At 43.9% G+C, this 17,963-nt stretch overlaps 1 protein-coding gene across 2 annotated transcripts in view; it reads left to right on the forward strand.

Annotated features, from left to right (window-relative positions):
• The first annotated feature begins 418 nt into the window (after positions 1-418).
• Positions 419-17,963, forward strand: part of FAM193A (family with sequence similarity 193 member A) — a 181,734-nt gene continuing 164,189 nt past the window's right edge. Inside the window, exon 1 of one of the 2 annotated variants that reach the window (XM_089691534.1) lies at positions 419-782. In XM_089691534.1, the coding sequence (XP_089547660.1) occupies positions 594-782 (189 nt within the window). In that variant the 5' untranslated portion in view covers positions 419-593. The remainder of the gene's footprint in view (positions 783-17,963) is intronic. The other variant, XM_089691533.1, reaches the window with a different exon arrangement.

Raw genomic sequence — 17,963 nt, forward strand, 5'->3', positions numbered from 1 at the left:
GTGTTGGAAGTACCAGTAAGGAATATTAGCACCTCAAGCGCAATGTGGGTTTTTGCGCATTTTGTACATTCTTCTGCCTGCGCTTCCATGTCTGTCAGGTGTGAATGCAGCTTATAGCCCACCATCTTTGTCGCTATACGTAGGCATTACAAGGTCTGGAAAGAAGTAACGAAGTTCAGGATACTTCTTGGGTACCATTCATTCTCCTAGATATTCCTGTGACATGACAAATGTTTCCCTTTTGAGTTAAGGTTCACTTTAAGAGCTGACAGACATGGTGTATGCTGGGATATGTAGTTCCAGCCTCTCCTCGACTCTCACTCTGCAGATTCCTCCGCTTTCCGCCAGATGGCAGCAGCAAGAGCAGCAGAACGTTGACGCCGAATTGCGTGCTGACGTCTGTGCGTAAGACGGGAATAGCTTTCCTCCTTGTAGTCCGCCATATTGGAGTCTAGCTGGGCTCCGCTGTGGTCGCTGAGTTAGGCTTGTCCAGCGGCCCTGGTAAAGCGGTAAGCCGGGAGCGGAGAGAGCCCGAGGCCCCGGAGAAGCTCGCTGTGGTAGAGGCACGTCCTATCCTGGTAGAGAGTGCAGACATGAGCCCGGCCGACGCCAAGAGAGGAGCCAAGCGGAGGAAGAACAAGCGGGGCGGAGGCGGCAGTAGCGGGGAGGTGAAGGCGGCGGCGCTGCGTGGACAGCACGGGGCGGTGAGCGGAGCGAGCAACGGGGGAGGCCTCATTCCCAGCCCGGCCACCAACTGCACGGCCGCCCCGCCCGGAGCTGAGGTAAGCTAAGGAGCCGGCCTGGGCCTGAGAGAGTGTGCTGGAAGTGTCAGACCGGCCCCTGGAGTTATCCCTTCCCCGGGGAACCTCACCTCCTCGCCAGCCTGGATGTAAACATCACCTCCCTTCCGGCCTGAATGTAAACATCACTTTCCGGTACCGGCCTGTGTTCTTCATCACCCCCGTACCGGCCTGTGTTCTTCATCACCTTCCTGTACCGACCTGTGTTCTTCATCACCCCCGTACCGGCCTGTGTTCTTCATCACCCCCGTACCGGACTGTGTTCTTCATCACCCCCGTACCGGCCTGTGTTCTTCATCACCCCCGTACCGGCCTGTGTTCTTCATCACCCCCGTACCGGACTGTGTTCTTCATCACCCCCGTACCGGCCTGTGTTCTTCATCACCCCCGTACCGACCTGTGTTCTTCATCGCCCCCGTACCGGACTGTGTTCTTCATCGCCCCCGTACCGGACTGTGTTCTTCATCGCCCCCGTACCGGCCTGTGTTCTTCATCGCCCCCGTACCGGCCTGTGTTCTTCATCGCCCCCGTACCGGCCTGTGTTCTTCATCGCCCCCGTACCGGCCTGTGTTCTTCATCGCCCCCGTACCGGCCTGTGTTCTTCATCGCCCCCGTACCGGCCTGTGTTCTTCATCGCCCCCGTACCGGCCTGTGTTCTTCATCGCCCCCGTACCGGCCTGTGTTCTTCATCGCCCCCGTACCGGCCTGTGTTCTTCATCGCCCCCGTACCGGCCTGTGTTCTTCATCGCCCCCGTACCGGCCTGTGTTCTTCATCGCCCCCGTACCGGCCTGTGTTCTTCATCGCCCCCGTACCGGCCTGTGTTCTTCATCGCCCCCGTACCGGCCTGTGCTCTTTATCGGCCCCCGTGCCGGCCTGTGCTCTTCACCGGCCCCCGTGCCGGCCTGTGCTCTTCACCGGCCCCCGTGCCGGCCTGTGCTCTTCACCGGCCCCCGTGCTGGCCTGTGCTCTTCACCCCCTCCCTGGGTGTACATCACCCCTGTACCTGCCAGTATTCTTCATCCCCTCCCTAGGTGTACATCACCCCTGTACCTGGCCTGGTTTCATCCCCTCTTGGCCATACCGTTCTTTGTGCACTGTAGAGGACGCTCTCTGCCTGCTCAAGTCATACAGGGGCTGTGTACCCTGGTTGTACATCACCCCTCTACCAGCCTGTATTTTTTCCTCCCCTCCCTGGTTGCATGTCACCCCTGTGCAGGCCAGTGTTCCTCCTCTCCCTGGTTGTAGATTACCCTTGTACCGTTCTGTGTTCTTCCCCTCCTTGGGTATACATTATTACCCCTGTACTGGCCGGTATTCATCCTGTCTTAGCCATACTGTTTTTTGTGCACTGTACAGGACGCGCTCTGCCTGCTCATATCGTACAGGGGCTGTGTGCTCCCAATGCTGGACATGGCACAGCAGAACCTTGGCCTGATGCTCTGTACACTCTGTCCAAGTCCTGTGTATGATATCATTGTCACAGTGGTGCCCTGGCCTGATGTTCTGTCTATATCCGGCTATCTCCTTTGTATTTTGTTTGTGTCCTGTGTGCCATTATGTCATAGCAGAGCCCTGGGATGATGCTTTTTATACTTCTGCCCACTTTTCTATGTATGACATGCCTGTCATAGCAGAGCCCTGCCATTGCGCTCTATTTACATCCAGCTATCTTGTGTGTATCCTGTACATGTCCTTTGTGCCCTTTCTGCTGTTGTCTACATGTAATAGCAGAGCCCTGGGATGATGCTTTGTATTCCTGTGCCAAATCTTCTGTGTATGACATACCTGCCTTAGCAGAGCCCTGTGAAAGAGATCTATTTACATCCAGCTATCTTGTGTGTATCCTGTACATGTCCTGTGTGCTCTCACTGCTGTTCTCTTGATATACAAGTTAGAGCAGAGCCTCGACTTAATGCTCTGTAAACAGTACTATGCAAATGTTGTAGGCAGGTGTGAAGAAATGTAAAGTAAGAATGCTTTCAAAAATATGTTTTAATAGTTTTTTTTATATCCATTTACAAAATGCAAAGTGAGCGAACAGAAGAACAATGATATCAATATTTGTTGTGACTACCCTTTTGAGGATTGTAGACGCAGTGGTCGACCAAGGAAAGTGCAGCAGATGAAAGACACCTCATACTTCCTTTTCACATCAAAAGATGTCCAGCAGTGCCATCAGTACAGAAGTCGTGTGACCCAGGTACACCCAGTTACTGTCTGGAGAAGTCTGGCCAGAAGTGGTCTTCATGGAAGAATTGCATCCAAATGGCCATACCTCCGATGTGGAAATAAGGCTAAGCGACTCATCTATGCACACAAACAGAGAAACTGGGGAGCAGAAAAATGTCAGAAGGTGCTCTGAGCTGATGAGTCCAAATTTTAAATATTTGGCTGTAGCAAGAGGCAGTTTGTTCACTGAAGGACTGGAGAGCGGTAGAATAATGAGTGTCTGCAGTCAACAGTGAAGCATGGTGGAGGTTCCTTGCAAGTTTGGAACAACGTTTCTGTAAATGGAGTTGGAGATTTTGTCAGGATCGATAGTGTCCTCAATGCTGAGAAATAAAGGGAGATACTTATCCATCATGCCATACCATCAGCGAGGCGAGTGATTGACCCCAAATTTATTCTGCAGCAGAACAATGACCCCAAAGATAAAGCCAATGTCCTTAAAGCGGAGCTCCACCCAAAAGGGTAAGTTTCGCTTTAAGGACTGCTCCCCCACTCCCCATTAAGGATTGGCATCTTTGGGGGGGCGGGAGCGGGTACCCGAATTTGACAGGTACCCGCTCCAATTTCCGGTCCGATCGCCTAGGGCAATTGGAAACGTAAGGTGTCCTCCCTTCCTTCCTGTAGTCTTTTGGGACACATGACCGATCCCAGAAGACTACAGGACCATTCATGAAGCACAGATCTGCTCGTGCATGCGCAGTGGGTACCCAGCTATGAAGCCGCAAGCTATCACAGCCGGGTGCCCACACTGAAGATGCCAGCCTCCTGGAATCCCAGGACGGCCAGGGAAACGGACTGCGGGGGACTTACCACAGGACTGAGGGACAGGTAAGTGGCTGTTTTTTAAAAGTCAGCAGTTAGTTTTTGTAGCTGCTGACTTTTATTTTTTGACAGGTGAGTGGCACTCCGCTTTAAGAACTATCTTCAGTGTAAAGAGCAGAGTCCTGGAAGTGATGGCTTTGGGGTTACATAAAGAGACAGAAGGATTTCGGGAAGCCCACATCCACAGGCAATCTGTGGTTCTCCAAGATGTTTGGAACAGCCTACCTGCCGAGTTCCTCCAAAAACTGTCTGCAACTGAACCTAGGTGCTATGCTGGGTGGTCACACCAAACATTGATTTGATTTGAATTTTTCTCTTGTTCATTTTCTTTCCCTTTTATAAAATAAACTATTAACACTTCTATTTCTGAAAGTGTTTTATCACAACTGCCTATAACATTTGCACAGTACTGTACTTCAGCCCTCTCCTGTGTATGCTACACAAGTCCTAGCTGACACTTGGCCTTATGCTGAGCACATTCTGTGTATTCTGTGTATGTCCTTGGCACCCTCACTACTGTTCTGTACATGTATACAGAGGGTCAGGCCAAGACTGTGATGTGACTTGTGTAGCAAACCTAGAAGATGGGCAGATGTCATACCAGAGCCCTGGCTTGATGCTTTGTATACATCTGCCTGTTTTCCAGTGTGTTAATGTCCTGTGTGCCCTTCCTGTTCTGTAGATGTCCTGGCAGACCCTTGTCCTAATGATTTATACCTCTGCCCAACGCCTGTGTATTCTGCACATGTCCTTTGTGGTTCCACTGCACTTCTGTACTTTCCATAGCAGAGCCTTGCTCTGATGCTTGATATCTCTGCCCATCTCCTGTAGATTCTGTATGTCATCTGTGCCCTTACTGCTGTTCTGTACATGTCCTAGTAGAGCCTTGGCCTGATGCTCTGCATACCTCCTGCCAGTCTCCTGTGTATGATATACAGTACATGTATAGGGTGCCTTCATTAGTGCACGTCATTCTAGGCCCTGATGTTTTGTGTTGTACTTGTCATAGCAGAGCTCTGTGCATGTCTCCTCATGTGCCTTGTATGTCATATCTGTTCTGTGCCTCCTCTCTGCTGGTAACCATGCTTATTGTACTGGGTGTATGTCATAATTTGTGTGCCCGTGCTGCAGGCCAGTGCTGTGCAGCAGATGTTATAGAACACATCTGGCCAGATACTTTGCGGGCTTTTCTCTTCCTCGTCTATTTAAACTTGGTGCAAGCAACGTTTGTCGCTCTGGCTGCTGTCGAACTACAGTTCCAATGAGGAATTGCAAGACTTTGACATACATAGGAATGACTTGCATGAAACAACATTGGAACTCCAGCTGTGGTGAAACTACAAATCCCATCATGCCTCTGGGAATCATGCTTGTTACTCTTGCAATGCCTCCTGGGACTTCTTCCAAAACATCTGTAGTGTCATGTTTGCCTACCCTTGCTGTACATTATAACTTTGGGCCCGAAGATGGGTGTGCTCATTGCACCTGTGTATCATAATGTATCCATTTTCATAATCCTGTTAATGTGAACAGCATTTCACTGTTCCATATGATACGTATACTCTATATACTCGTATAATCACTAGGTTGATGTCCCTTCTTGGAGTGCATCACTCGTCTTATATTCGTATGTCAGCATATAAACATGGTATTGTAGCTACGGTAATTAGGCTTTTCTTTGATCTAGTGATCTATATCCCTTGCAATAATTACACTCCTTTTGGCTATTTTTTTCTGGTGTGGACAGTGTGCCATGTATATATTTATTTATTTTATGACAGGAAAACTTTTTGCTATGCTTTGCTTTATAGTAAAGTTGCTGCTTCTCTGACCTGGATTTCCTGTTATAGAATAAGGAATCTGAGGGAACACCAGCATGTTAGCCATGGCTCGGCATTTATACTGATGTATCTGGTAGTCAAATGAGCTTACAGCACAAGAGATATTACTTGCCTTCAGTGTGATGTGTTCTTTGTGCTGCTGTACTCTTTTAGTAGAAAGTTTCCTCCCAATGGCTCTGGTCTCCATGTACCCCCAATCCCCCAGGGTGGCAAGGGTTTATAAAGGATGTCCACTCTTTCCACACAGTTGCTTCATTCATAGGAGCTGTTACTACATCTCTGTGAATGAACTGTGATCTATGAATGGAGGACAGGCAAAGGTCCGCCCCTCCGTTCATAGGTCCTTACTGCAGAGTGGGAAGGTCCTTCTTTGAGTGTCTATGTAGAACTTTCCTTTTGGCTGTCTGGTTCATGGTCTTCTCAGGTTCCAGAAGACTTCAGTGGCGTGATACAATGAATCGGTCGGCACAGACTCGCACTGCATTACTGGATAACCAGTCTCTACTTCGAAACACTCAGCAGTGAGGGGCACTAACAGTTTGGTGGTGGATGTTAACCCCCCTGGCGGTAATCCCGAGTGTAGCTCGGGGTAAAGTTTCAGTACCAAAAGCGGTAACCCCGAGCTACACTCGGGCTTACCATGCGGCGTTGCTCAGGGATTCCCTGCAGCGCTTACCTTGTCCTTCGCTTCCGCGATGTGTCCCCTGCAGCGTCCCCGGCCATCTCCTCCGGCCGATGCCGGCATCTGGCTTCCGTGTTCCGGTCCCTGCGAGCGTCGGGACATACGGGGGCCGGAACGGCGGCAAATTTAAACATTTAAACTGTCATTTTCTTAGAAATGAATTTGACATAGTAAAACATTACTGTATCAAACCATTTCACATACATTTGTCCCGAGTGCTTTGTCCTGTGCCCTGCCTAAATTTTGTCTGTTCTTTCTGCCTGGAAACTTAGAAAAGTCCATGGTGTCCAAAAAGCGTCCCTTTTGGTCAAAAGCGGTTTTAGACCGATTAGAGAACAGCGATAGTAAATCAGAACCACTTGCAGAATTGAGTGATAATGATTCGTGGGGAAATTTGTCATCAGACACTGAAAACGATTTTGCGACTTTGCTCAGCAATGTGCGAACTTGGTGCTATATTTCAAATTTCAGTGTTTTTGGTTTGATTATATTATTGAACTAAATGTATTATTATTATATTATTATTTTTATAATTATTTATTAAATTATAATTTATGATTTTATGTTTCAAGTTTTATCCTACCTGGAATGTTTACTAGACTCTTGTTCGGACAGATTTCAGTGAGTTATTCCTAAAAATTACAGGCCTACAATAAAAAAAATACATATTTCCATGCAAAAAAAGTACCGCTTTCAGCACAGAAATATGGACATAATCAGACCGCTAGGGAGGTTAATTTTGTTCCCAAAAGAAGCTTTATTGAGGAACTTCCAGTATATTTCAAGGAGTTCATCTTTTGAGTTATTTATAATGCTTATTGTGTTAAAGTGTGAAGAGAAATTATTATAATAGCTTACTTCTTCAAAAGCTTGCCATTCTTCTTCATTGAGCTGGTCCAAACATAACTGCCCCAGGTTTTCTCTTCTGGGGTGGGTCTGTTACCTTGTGAGGTTCTATGGAGACTCTCTTTCATGCACACTCTGAGAGAGAGAGAGAGAGAGAGAGAGAGACCACAAGCTTGTGTTTGGACCTTGCCTGTGCCAACTAGATCAGGCCTGCATTTGTGGTGGTGCTTGGAATCATGGAACACCCCAAGGAGGGGGAATCAGGAGATATTCCGTGTTGTTAATATTGCATGCTCTGCTACTGGAAGTTTGAGGAAACGGCATGGTGCAACCCTGAGGCTGCACTAGTAAGCACATCTGATTTGTAAATATTTCTGAACATTATTTTTAAGCAAATATGCATTATCTTCTGCTCAGATGGGCTATAAAAGTTTAACACTGTGTGATTCGCACTGGAGCATGCTGTGGGAAACCTGCGTTTCTTGTACTATGTACTAAAGGCACTGTGTGTGCAAACTGCTGAGGGTGTCAACAGATGCTTAACAACACCCTGAACGTGGATCACAAGCGCATTGCGTTTTCCTGCACTGGATCTGGTTGCAGTGCGTTTTTAAAAGTAGTTCATGGATTACTTCTGGTGTGGTCCAGTGTAATTTTACTTGTCAGATCACACCTGGAATTGCACAGGAACACACTTTAAGTTCCTGTGCAATTCCAGGTGTGATCTGACAAGTAAAATTTTTGATTAAGCATTCATATTTTACCTGCTTGCTGTTGTATATTTTTCATGTTTAGTTTATATAAAGGTGAAGTGTTGGAAAACTGGAAATTTACTACCAGTCCAGCTTCCTGGCATCTGAAACCCTCAACATTCATAAAATGATTAATCTGTAATATCTGCAGGTAAATATCACCCATTTACAGCAGAAGAAATTGGACTGTCTCTATTTCCCACTCAAAAATCCATCTTAACTAATTTACCCCTGCAGAAGGTACAAAGCGTTTAGGGTTCAGCACAAGCTGATGGCTGCCAATAGGCCAATCAGCTTGTGGTCTGTTTCTTTATCCGGCTCCCGGCTATAATAATGAACTGTAAAGGCTTTTAAACCACCACCTATGGAGATTTTAGGGTACCGTAGTTCTTGGGCGATATCGCAGGTGCACACAATTTTAAAACTTGTTGGGTTTCATTTACTCGAAATAACCTCATCTTTTATATTTTACCAAAACATTGGGTATGGTATGTGTTTGCACTAAATGCGTTCAATAGTTATGCAAATATTGTGCAACATAAATTGCAATTTCTATTTTTTTTTATTCTTCAGTTCCTCTGTTTTTAGAAAAAATATAATGTTCTAGGGTTTTTATGTAATCTTATAGCCAAAAATGCAGACATTTTTATGTGTGCAAGAAATGAAAAAATTGTGGTGCCGCAGTGGTTAAAGGGATTCTGTCATGAAAGAATAATGGAGGTTCCTTTGCTGGCTTTAATGCAAACGTCATACCTGCAAATCTTTTCTGTTGCCCATGAGGCCCAGCTGAAATACAATGTTTACATCCTATTTCTGACTTTTTTCCAGGACATGGACTACAACAAAATGGCTGAGTCCTCCTTCTTTGGGGACAACTAAAGTGTTAATCTCTTCAGTTGTCCTCAAAGAAGCCTTGGTAGCTGAAGGGTAGCTATGTCCCATATATAATAAGCCATGGCGTAGAAATGGAAACATTAGGAGTATTTGCGAAGCTTCGTTGATGGGGCAAAATAAGAAGTTTTGATGTCCGTATTCAGGACTGACCTGATCATTCCCTTCCCTGTGAAATTAATCAGGCATGTTTCACGAAGCAGCAAACGTTTACCAAAATGCATCATAGAGTAATAGCAGTGAAATGTGTAAAGTCCTCACAGCTGTCTAGTAGATGTATACACGCTTCAGCTACCTGGTGTATTGCAATATGCTTTAATCATGTGTGTTAGCCTTGTGTTGAGATCAGTCAGGCTGGGCTGGGTACACTATATACTACAAGTATTTCTAGTCTTCCTGTTGTGGCATCACCCATCTTTTGTTTTTTTTTTTCTATTTGTATATCACTGTGTGAACCTGTTGGCAGTAACCCTTTGGGTGATGCACGTGTTATAAGACTTCTTACGTTGTCTTATATGTATTTCATTCCACAAGATCATCTTTATATGCATAAAGTATAACTAAAGCCAATTCTGGTTTATATTTAATTTTGCATAGTGGGGAGAAGGACTAGAACACCTGTTAGGTTTTTTGTTTTTTTTTGCTTTTTATTTTGTTTTTTTTTTTTAAATTTGGTTTATTCAAGATGATGTGTACAGATAGAGAGCATGCTAACATTAAAAGCAGTACAGAGTCGTAAGCAATATCAAGCAGTATGAGAAATCTAATATTGAGACATTCTGCAACATCACATGGCATGTATACACATATTTCTTGAACACAAAATACAAGAAAAGGCAAACCAAAGACACAAACTAAAAGAAGTAAAAACTGTCCTAGTACAATAGTCCTTATATCTGTGAACTACAGTTGCTCGCCTGTGCTATTGTTCGTATAGGAAAAAGCGAAAACCTTATTACCCCAAATGGCCCAGCCTGCCACACCCTTGGTCCTCCATTACTTAGGAGTATAGTCATGGGTCTCCAAACATAGGGCGAGTTTGCTGTCCATCAGACTTTTGGGGTGCTGGACTGTGTCAGTGGGAGGGAAATAGTGCCACATCAATGGTGTCAGTGGGAGGAATAGTGTCTTTTCATTGGTGTCATTCTGAGGAATTGTGCCCTACTGTTGGTGTCCTTGGGGGGGAAATGGTGCCCCATCGTTGGTGTTGGTGGCAGAAATAGTGCCCCATCATTGGTGTCAGTGGTAGGAATAGGCTTTCATTGTTGGTGTCAGTGGGGGAAAATAGTGCCCCATCAATGTTGTCAGTGGGAGGAATAGTGCCCCATCGTTGGTGTCAATGGGAGAAATAGTGCCCCATCATTGGTGTCAGTGGTAGGAATAGGCTTTCATTGTTGGTGTCAGTGGGGGAAAATAGTGCCCCATCAATGTTGACAGTGGGAGGAATAGTGCCCCATCATTGGTGTCAATGGGAGAAATAGTGATTCATTGTTGATGTCAGTAGCAGTGGTTATGCCCCATTGTTGGTGGGAGGAAAGAAATAGTGTCTTGTATCAGTGGGAGGAAAAGTGCCCCCGAGGGCCGGATAAAGGCAACGAAAGGGTCACATCTGGACCCCGGGCCGCAGTTTGGAGACCACTGTCATAGAGTCTGCGCATAAGTGGAGAGTCAGAAATTAAATGAAGGAAATCAATAGTATTTTGTGATTCTATTCAGGGGCCCCAGACTTTAAACAATTTCCCTGGGCACCTCCTCACTTCATACGTTAACTTGTAGAGTGGCAGGTTGTGGCTAATCAATTTTTTCCACAAGCTAACATGGAGGTTATCCTCGCGTGTCCAATCTAAAGCTTTATGTTGCCCTGTTAGTGAGTTTCATCTTCTGTTTGCGCTGTTTACCATAATTACTGAAAGTGAAAGAAAAGCCGTTTTGGGTTGTCACCAGAATAGAAAGAGATGAGAAATATTTCAATAGTGACACTAGTTCGAGGGATCCTGGTGATGACCAGGGATTCTCTCACTTTGGGGAAATTTCCCTCTCACTTCCTGTTGAGGCTATGGGACAGGAAGTGAAGGGAAATTTCCCCAAACTCAGATGTGCAATCTGTGTTTTGGAAAAAAAAACACTTTTGTACTGTGTACATTTTACACAGATGGCAAAAAAAGGGTTATAACACTCCCTTACTCTGTTCAAAATGAAAACAAGTTTTGCCTTTAGTTCTACTTTAAGATAAAGAGTTACAGAACTGCTAACCATATCACAAGTATTGAATTTTGTACACATTTTTTATTTTCACTATACAACTCTCCATCTCTGGTAAAATCTCTTAATGGATATCTATCTTCTGCTCTTAAAGTGGCTGTAAAGTCTTGCTGATGATTTAACAAAAAATGGGGCTCCTTGCAGGTTTAGAAGGTAACTCCATATTTGTGGGGGAAAAAAATTGGCAAATAAATAATATAGTGTTTACAATTGCGACACAAGTCATATTGTAATTCAATATTAACTTTGATCTTTCCTTTATAATCTGCAGCACTGTAACTTTCTGTAAAATGCAATATGGCTACCTGTAGGTGTTCTGTACACAGATGGTGTACAGAAGGCCCCTTGGAAATGTAATTTCCTGCTTTTGTGATTGGCTGATATTCCCAGAAGTCTGCCCAAGATAAGAATCGGATTTTGAGCATCCCCTTGCAACAAAAATGGCAGTTTTGGTGTGATACTCCCAAAGGGAAATCCCGTATAAAGGGATGCAGATCCTGCCACTTTCCTCATTAGAGCCCTGCAGGTGCATCAGCTGATGGAGAATTATAAAACCACTCCCATACAGATTCACATTGCACATGACACAGACAAACGCCTATTTCTCCAGAATAATGAAAGGTAGGAATCTGCAACAAATTGTGTTAAAACCCCTGCAATCTATATTAATCACCCAAAGGGGAATGTTTTTTCTCAACAAAAGTGGAGTTACTCTTTAAGTCATGATGTACAAGTATGCACTGTATACACATTCAGAATTTTGTGGTTTTTATTTTTTTCCCTAACTATACTTTCTTCTCCTGTCCCTAGCAATGTCTTTATTGAGTCCCCTTACACAGGTACACTATATTGGCAAAAGTATTAGGACACTTGCCTCTTCACGCAAATGAACTTTAGTGGCATCCCAGTCTTAGTCCGTAGGATTTAGTATTGAGTTGGCCCCGCCCTCTGCAGCTATAACAGCTTCAACTCTTCTGGGAAGGCTGTCCACAAGGTTTAGGAGTGTCTATGGGAAGGTTTGATCATTCTTCCAGAAGTGCATTTGTGAGGTCAGGCACTGATGTCAGACGAGAAGGCCTGGCTCACAGTCTCCGCTCTAATTCATCCCAAAGGTGTTCTATCAGGTTGGGGCAAGTCAAGTTCCTCCACCCCAAACTAGGTCATCCATGTCTTTATGGACCTTGCTTTGTACACTGGTGCGCAGTCATGTTGTAAGGAAGAAAAGGGCCATCCCCGAACTTTTCCTACAAAGTTGGGATCGTGCAATTGTTCAAAATGTCTTGGTATGCTGACGCCTTAAGATTTCCCTTCACTGGAACTAGGGGGCCAAGCCCAACCCTTGAAAAACATCCCCACACCATAATCCTCCCTCCACCAAAGTTTACACTTGGCACAATGCAGTCAGGCAAGTACCGTTCTCCTGGCAACCACCAAACCTAGACATGTCCATCGGATTGACAGACAGAGAAGTGTGTTTCTTCACTCCAGAGAACACATCTCCACTGCTCTAGAGTCCAGTGGCGGCGTGCTTTACACCACTGCATCCAATGCTTTACATTGCACTTGGTGATGTAAGGCTTGGATGCAGCTGCTCGGCCATGGAAGTCCATTCCATGAGCTCTCTACACACTGTTGTGCTAATCTGAAAGCCAAACGAAGTTTAGAGGTCTTTAGCTATTGACACTACAGACAGTTGGGACTTCTGCGCACTGTGCGCTTCAGCATGCACTGACCCCACTCTGTCATTTTACGTGGCCTTCCACTTCATGGCTGAGTTGCTGTTGTTCCCAGTTGCTTCCACTTTGTTATAATACCACTAACAGTTGACCGTGGAATATTTAGTAGTAAGGAAATTTCACGGATGGACTTATTGCACAGGAGGCAACCTATCACGGTACCATGCTTGAACTCACTGAGCTCCTGAGAGCGACCCATTCTTTCACAAATGTTTGTAGAAGCAGTCTGCATGCCTAGGTGCTTGATTGTATACACCTGTGGCCATGGAGGTGATTGGAACACCTGAATCCAATGATTTGGAGGGCTGGCCCAATACTTTTGGCAATACAGTGTATGTTCTGAAGAGAGCTTCATTTGCTGACTTGCCTTTGAGTAACAGGTCAGCCTGTCACTGAATTCTAGCACATGGCTACATCTACAATTGAGGATCGATAAAGTTTATTCCACAAAAAAATCTTGTACTAATTGTAGTAAAAAGTAGGGTTTATGATACTGCAGAGGACATACAAATTTCAAGCAAGTGCTCATAGGACATATAGTCCAACCATGAAGGGTAGGAGGAGAGAATGTGTGCACACTCCCAGGCTGGAAGTTAGGGAAAGTGCTGTACAAGGAAAAAAAGAGCCAAGGCAGATGAAGAAAGGTACATTAAACATTTTTGAAAATCATGCTTTCATTGAACATGGTGAATGTATTCTAATAGAGAAGGAGTTGCATTACTGAACCGGCTTTTGGGGTTGTAGATATTATGTACCGTATTTTTCGCTCCATAAGACGCACCTGACCATAAGACGCACCTAGGTTTTAGAGGCAGAAAACAGGAAAAAAAAATTCTGAACTAATGGACTGCAGACATAGAACAGGAGATGACCAGAGACTGCGGACAGCACAGGGATGACCAGAGACTGTGGACAGTACAGGGATGACCAGAGACTGCGGACAGCACAGGAGACGACTGCTGACCTTTGGGGAGGGGGGGGAGCGGGTACCTGAATTTGACAGATACCCGCTCCCACTTCCGCAGAGTTGTTCTTTGATCTTACCTGTTCCTCTATCCAGCGGCGCGCTGTCTTCCCGGCTTCTGTAGTGTCGGCACTCGGCATGACAGCCGGGTGCCCAGTGCGCATGAGCGAGAAGCACTTGAGCTTTGTGATTGGTCCGGCGGCTTCTGGGATCTGTCATGTGTCCCAGGTACCGCCTTACCATTCACAAAAAGCACCGCTTCTTGCGCATGCGCACTTGGCACCCGGCTGTCAAGCCTACACTACAGAAGCCGGGAAGACAGCGCGCCGCTGGATAGAGGAACAGGTAAGGTCAAAGAACAACTCCGCGGAAGTAAGAGCGGGTACCTGTCAAATTCAGGTACCCGCTCCCCACCTCCCCAAAGGTCAGCAGTCATCTCCATAAGGTCCCGCTGCAGAGCTGAGCGGCCGGCCCAATATTCTGACACGGCGGCGGAGGAAATACCGGACCGGCTCCATAAGACGCACTAACATTTTCCCCCCTTTTTTTGGGGGAAAAAAGTGCGTCTTTATGGAGCGAAAAATACGGTAAATCACTAGAATTACTGTACAGTTACACATTTTTTGGCAGGTATAATGGTAAATATGCATTTAAATTAATACTGTACTAAGGAGGCTGAGATTACCATTGCTGGTCTTGATTTCTAAAAATATTAGTTCTCTGGCTGGTGTGCTAATGTTGTTACTTCAGTGGTTTTCATGTTTATTATTATTATACAGGATTTATATAGCGCCAACAGTTTGCTCAGCGCTTTGCAAAATTAAGGAATAAATGTTAAGGGTTTAGATCAAGTTTTTGGTGAATTTGCTCCTTGTTCCAGGTCACTGCCCAAGAATGTGGACGTGCAAGAGATACAGTGCCTTGAAAAAGTATTCATACCCCTTGAAATTTTCCACATTTTGTCATGTTACAACCAAAAATGCAAATATATTTTATTGGGATTTTATGTGGTAGACCAACACAAAGTGGCACGTAATTGTGACGTTGAAGGAAAATGATAAATGGTTTTCAAATTCTTTTACAAATAAATATCTGAGAAGTGTGACGTGCATTTGTATTCAGCCCCCTTTACTCTGATACCCCTAACAAATCTAGTGGAACCAGTTGCCTTCAGAAGTCGCCTAATTAGTAAAGTACACCTGTGTGTAATTTAACCACTTGCCATCCTGAGGATTTACCCCTCCCCCCTTCCTGACCAGGCCTTTTTTTGCTATTCGGCACTGCACTATTTCAACTGGTAATTGCGCGGTCATGCAATGCTGTATATAAATGACATTTATGGTGGTATTTGGTGGTATTTTTTACTTTCGGCTATAAAAAATATATAGTAAACTCAAAGTTAGTCATAAATTTAGGTCAAAATGTATTCTGCTGTTACCATGTCTTTGGTAAAAAAAAAAAATACCAATAAGTGTATATTGATTGCTTTGTGTGAAAGTTATAGCGTCTACAAACTATGGTATAAATACTGCAATTTACGCTATTTTTTGCTATACTAGTTTAACTGACAATTGCACAGTCATGCAATACTGTACATAAATGACATTTATGCCCTTTTTTTCACACAAATAGAGCTTTCTTTCGGTGGTATTTGATCACCTATGAGCTTATTTGTCATGCTATAAACAAAAAAAGACTGAAAAGTTTGAAAAAAACTATATTTTTTTACTTTTGGCTATAAAAAATATATAGTAAACTCAATGTTAGTCATACATTTAGGCCAAAATGTATTCTGCTACATGTTTTTGGTAAAAAAAAAAAATCCCAATAAGTATATTGATTGCTTTGTGTGAAAGTTATAGCATCTACAAACTATAGTATAGATAATGGAATTTACACAGCTTTTACTTTCTGACTGCCCATCACATTCTTGAGGTGCTAAAATACTAGGATAGTACAAACACCCCCAAATGACCCCTTTTCGAAAAGTAGACACCCTAAGCTATCTGTTGAGAGGCATGTTGAGTCCATGGAAGATTTAGTTTTTGGAAAATGACACAAACATTTTTTTTTTTTTTTACAAATAGCTGTCACTTAAATTATATGTTGCTCACACAAGCCATGGGTATATGTGGAATTACACCCCAAAATACATTCTGCTACTTCTCCCACGTATGGGGATACCACATGTGTGAGACTTTTGGTAGCCTAGCCACATACAGGAGCCTGAAAATGACCTCTTTGAAAGCCTGAAGGTGCGTAACTTCCTCATGTCACTTTGTCCCTACCTATCACAGTTTCGGAGGCCCTGACCAAACCCCCCCCCCCAAATGACCCCCTGTCTATAAAGTAGACACCCCAAAGAGTTTAAAAAGAGGCATGGTGAGTATTTTGCAGATCTTATTTTTTTCTCATAAGGTTTTGAATTATAAAAAAAGAAAAGAGAAAATGTCTGTTTTCTTTCTTCATTTTCTAAAAACTTGTAGCAACAAACGAGATCTGCAGAATACGCCCCATGCTTCTTATCAAATTCCTTGGGGTGTCTACTTTCCAAAAAGGGGTCATTTGGGGGGTTTGGTGCTATCCTGGCATTTCAGGGCCTCTGAAACTGTGATAGGTAAGGAAGTGTAATGAGGAAATAAATCTCTTTAAAAGCCTGAAGGTGCTTATTGGATTTTGGGGTCCTGCACTTGGATAGACTGCCAAAAAGTCTCTCAGACGTGGTATCCCCATACTCGGGGGAAGTAGCAGAATGTATTTTGGGGAGTAATTCCACATATACCCATGGCACGTGTGAGCAATAAATCATTTAAGTGACAATTTTGTGTGTAAAAAAAAAAAAAAAAAAAAAAAAAAAAGTTTTTTTTTTGTCATTTTCCAAAAACTTGTGGTTAAAAAATAAATTCTTCTATTGACTCAACATGCCTCTCGGCAAATAGTTTGGAGTGTCTACTTTCCAAAAAGGGGTCATTTTGCCCAACATTTGAAGTTTATGCCACACATCACTCTTCTAACCACCTGAACACCAAGCCTTTTCTGACACTTTGTTCAAAATCAGTTTTTTTTGCTAGGAAATTATTTTGACCCCCCCAAACATATTTTTTTTAATGCAGACAGCCTAATGAATAAAATGGTGGGTGCTGCAATTCTTTACGTCACACAGTACTCGCACAGCGATTTTTTTTCAAAGGCAAATTTTTTGAAAAAAAATAAAACTCTTTTTTACTTTTAATGCACAAAACACAATATATTGGCCAATTTGGTAAGATATAAAAGATGATGGTATGCCGTGTAAATAGATGCCAAACATGACATGCTTTAATACTGCACACACCCGTGCAATGGCGGCAAACTGCATTCATTTTTAATATCTATAGGCAACGCTTTAAAAGCCTTTACAAGCTACCATTTTAGAGTTACAGAGGAGTTCTAATACTAGAATTACTGCCCTTGATCTGATGTTCGCGGCGATACCTCACATGCATAAACGAGTCGGTGCTGCAGCTGAATGACATTCCTGCAAAGAAAACAGCAATGGTTAACAATAAAACAGTAAAATTGTAACAGTAGAACAGTAACAACAACAAAAAAACTATTTTTGTCTTTTAAAATTTAAAATTTTTGGGTGGATTTGTATTTTTTGTTTTTTTTTCTTTTGTAAACCTTAACTTTTTAAAACAGATTGTAGGGTCTCTCAAAATGCAATAGCCAGTTTCCTGCCTACCTAACATCTTTCGAAACCCTGTGTAAATATGTCTTGAACTGTGCCATGCTGTACCCTATACTAATACGCCACTAGTGTGTGGTAGTGACGGAAGCAGTCCTTGAGGCAGAGGCCAGAACAGGAGGGACAAAAACAGTGGGTGTCATGCCTAATTCCATGTCTGCTACAGACACATCTTTTTTGGGGTGTCCTTTGGGTTGGGGTTCCAGGAATGCTATTGGGAAAATGCCTCTCCTGCAGCCGGCTAACTGCATCTGTGTTCGGGTTTGGGCCACAGCACCTTCTGGATACAAAAGGGCCGTGATAATCTCTTCCTGGAATTTTAGGAAGGATCCACTTCGTCCAGTTGCTTTGTAAAAAACAAAAGCATTATATAAAGCCAATTGAAATAAATAAACAGACACTTTTTTGTA

The sequence above is a fragment of the Staurois parvus genome, unplaced genomic scaffold (assembly GCF_062004578.1).
Source record: "Staurois parvus isolate SC_StPar_1 unplaced genomic scaffold, SC_StPar_1.0 ptg000564l, whole genome shotgun sequence".
Taxonomy (NCBI): domain Eukaryota; kingdom Metazoa; phylum Chordata; class Amphibia; order Anura; family Ranidae; genus Staurois; species Staurois parvus.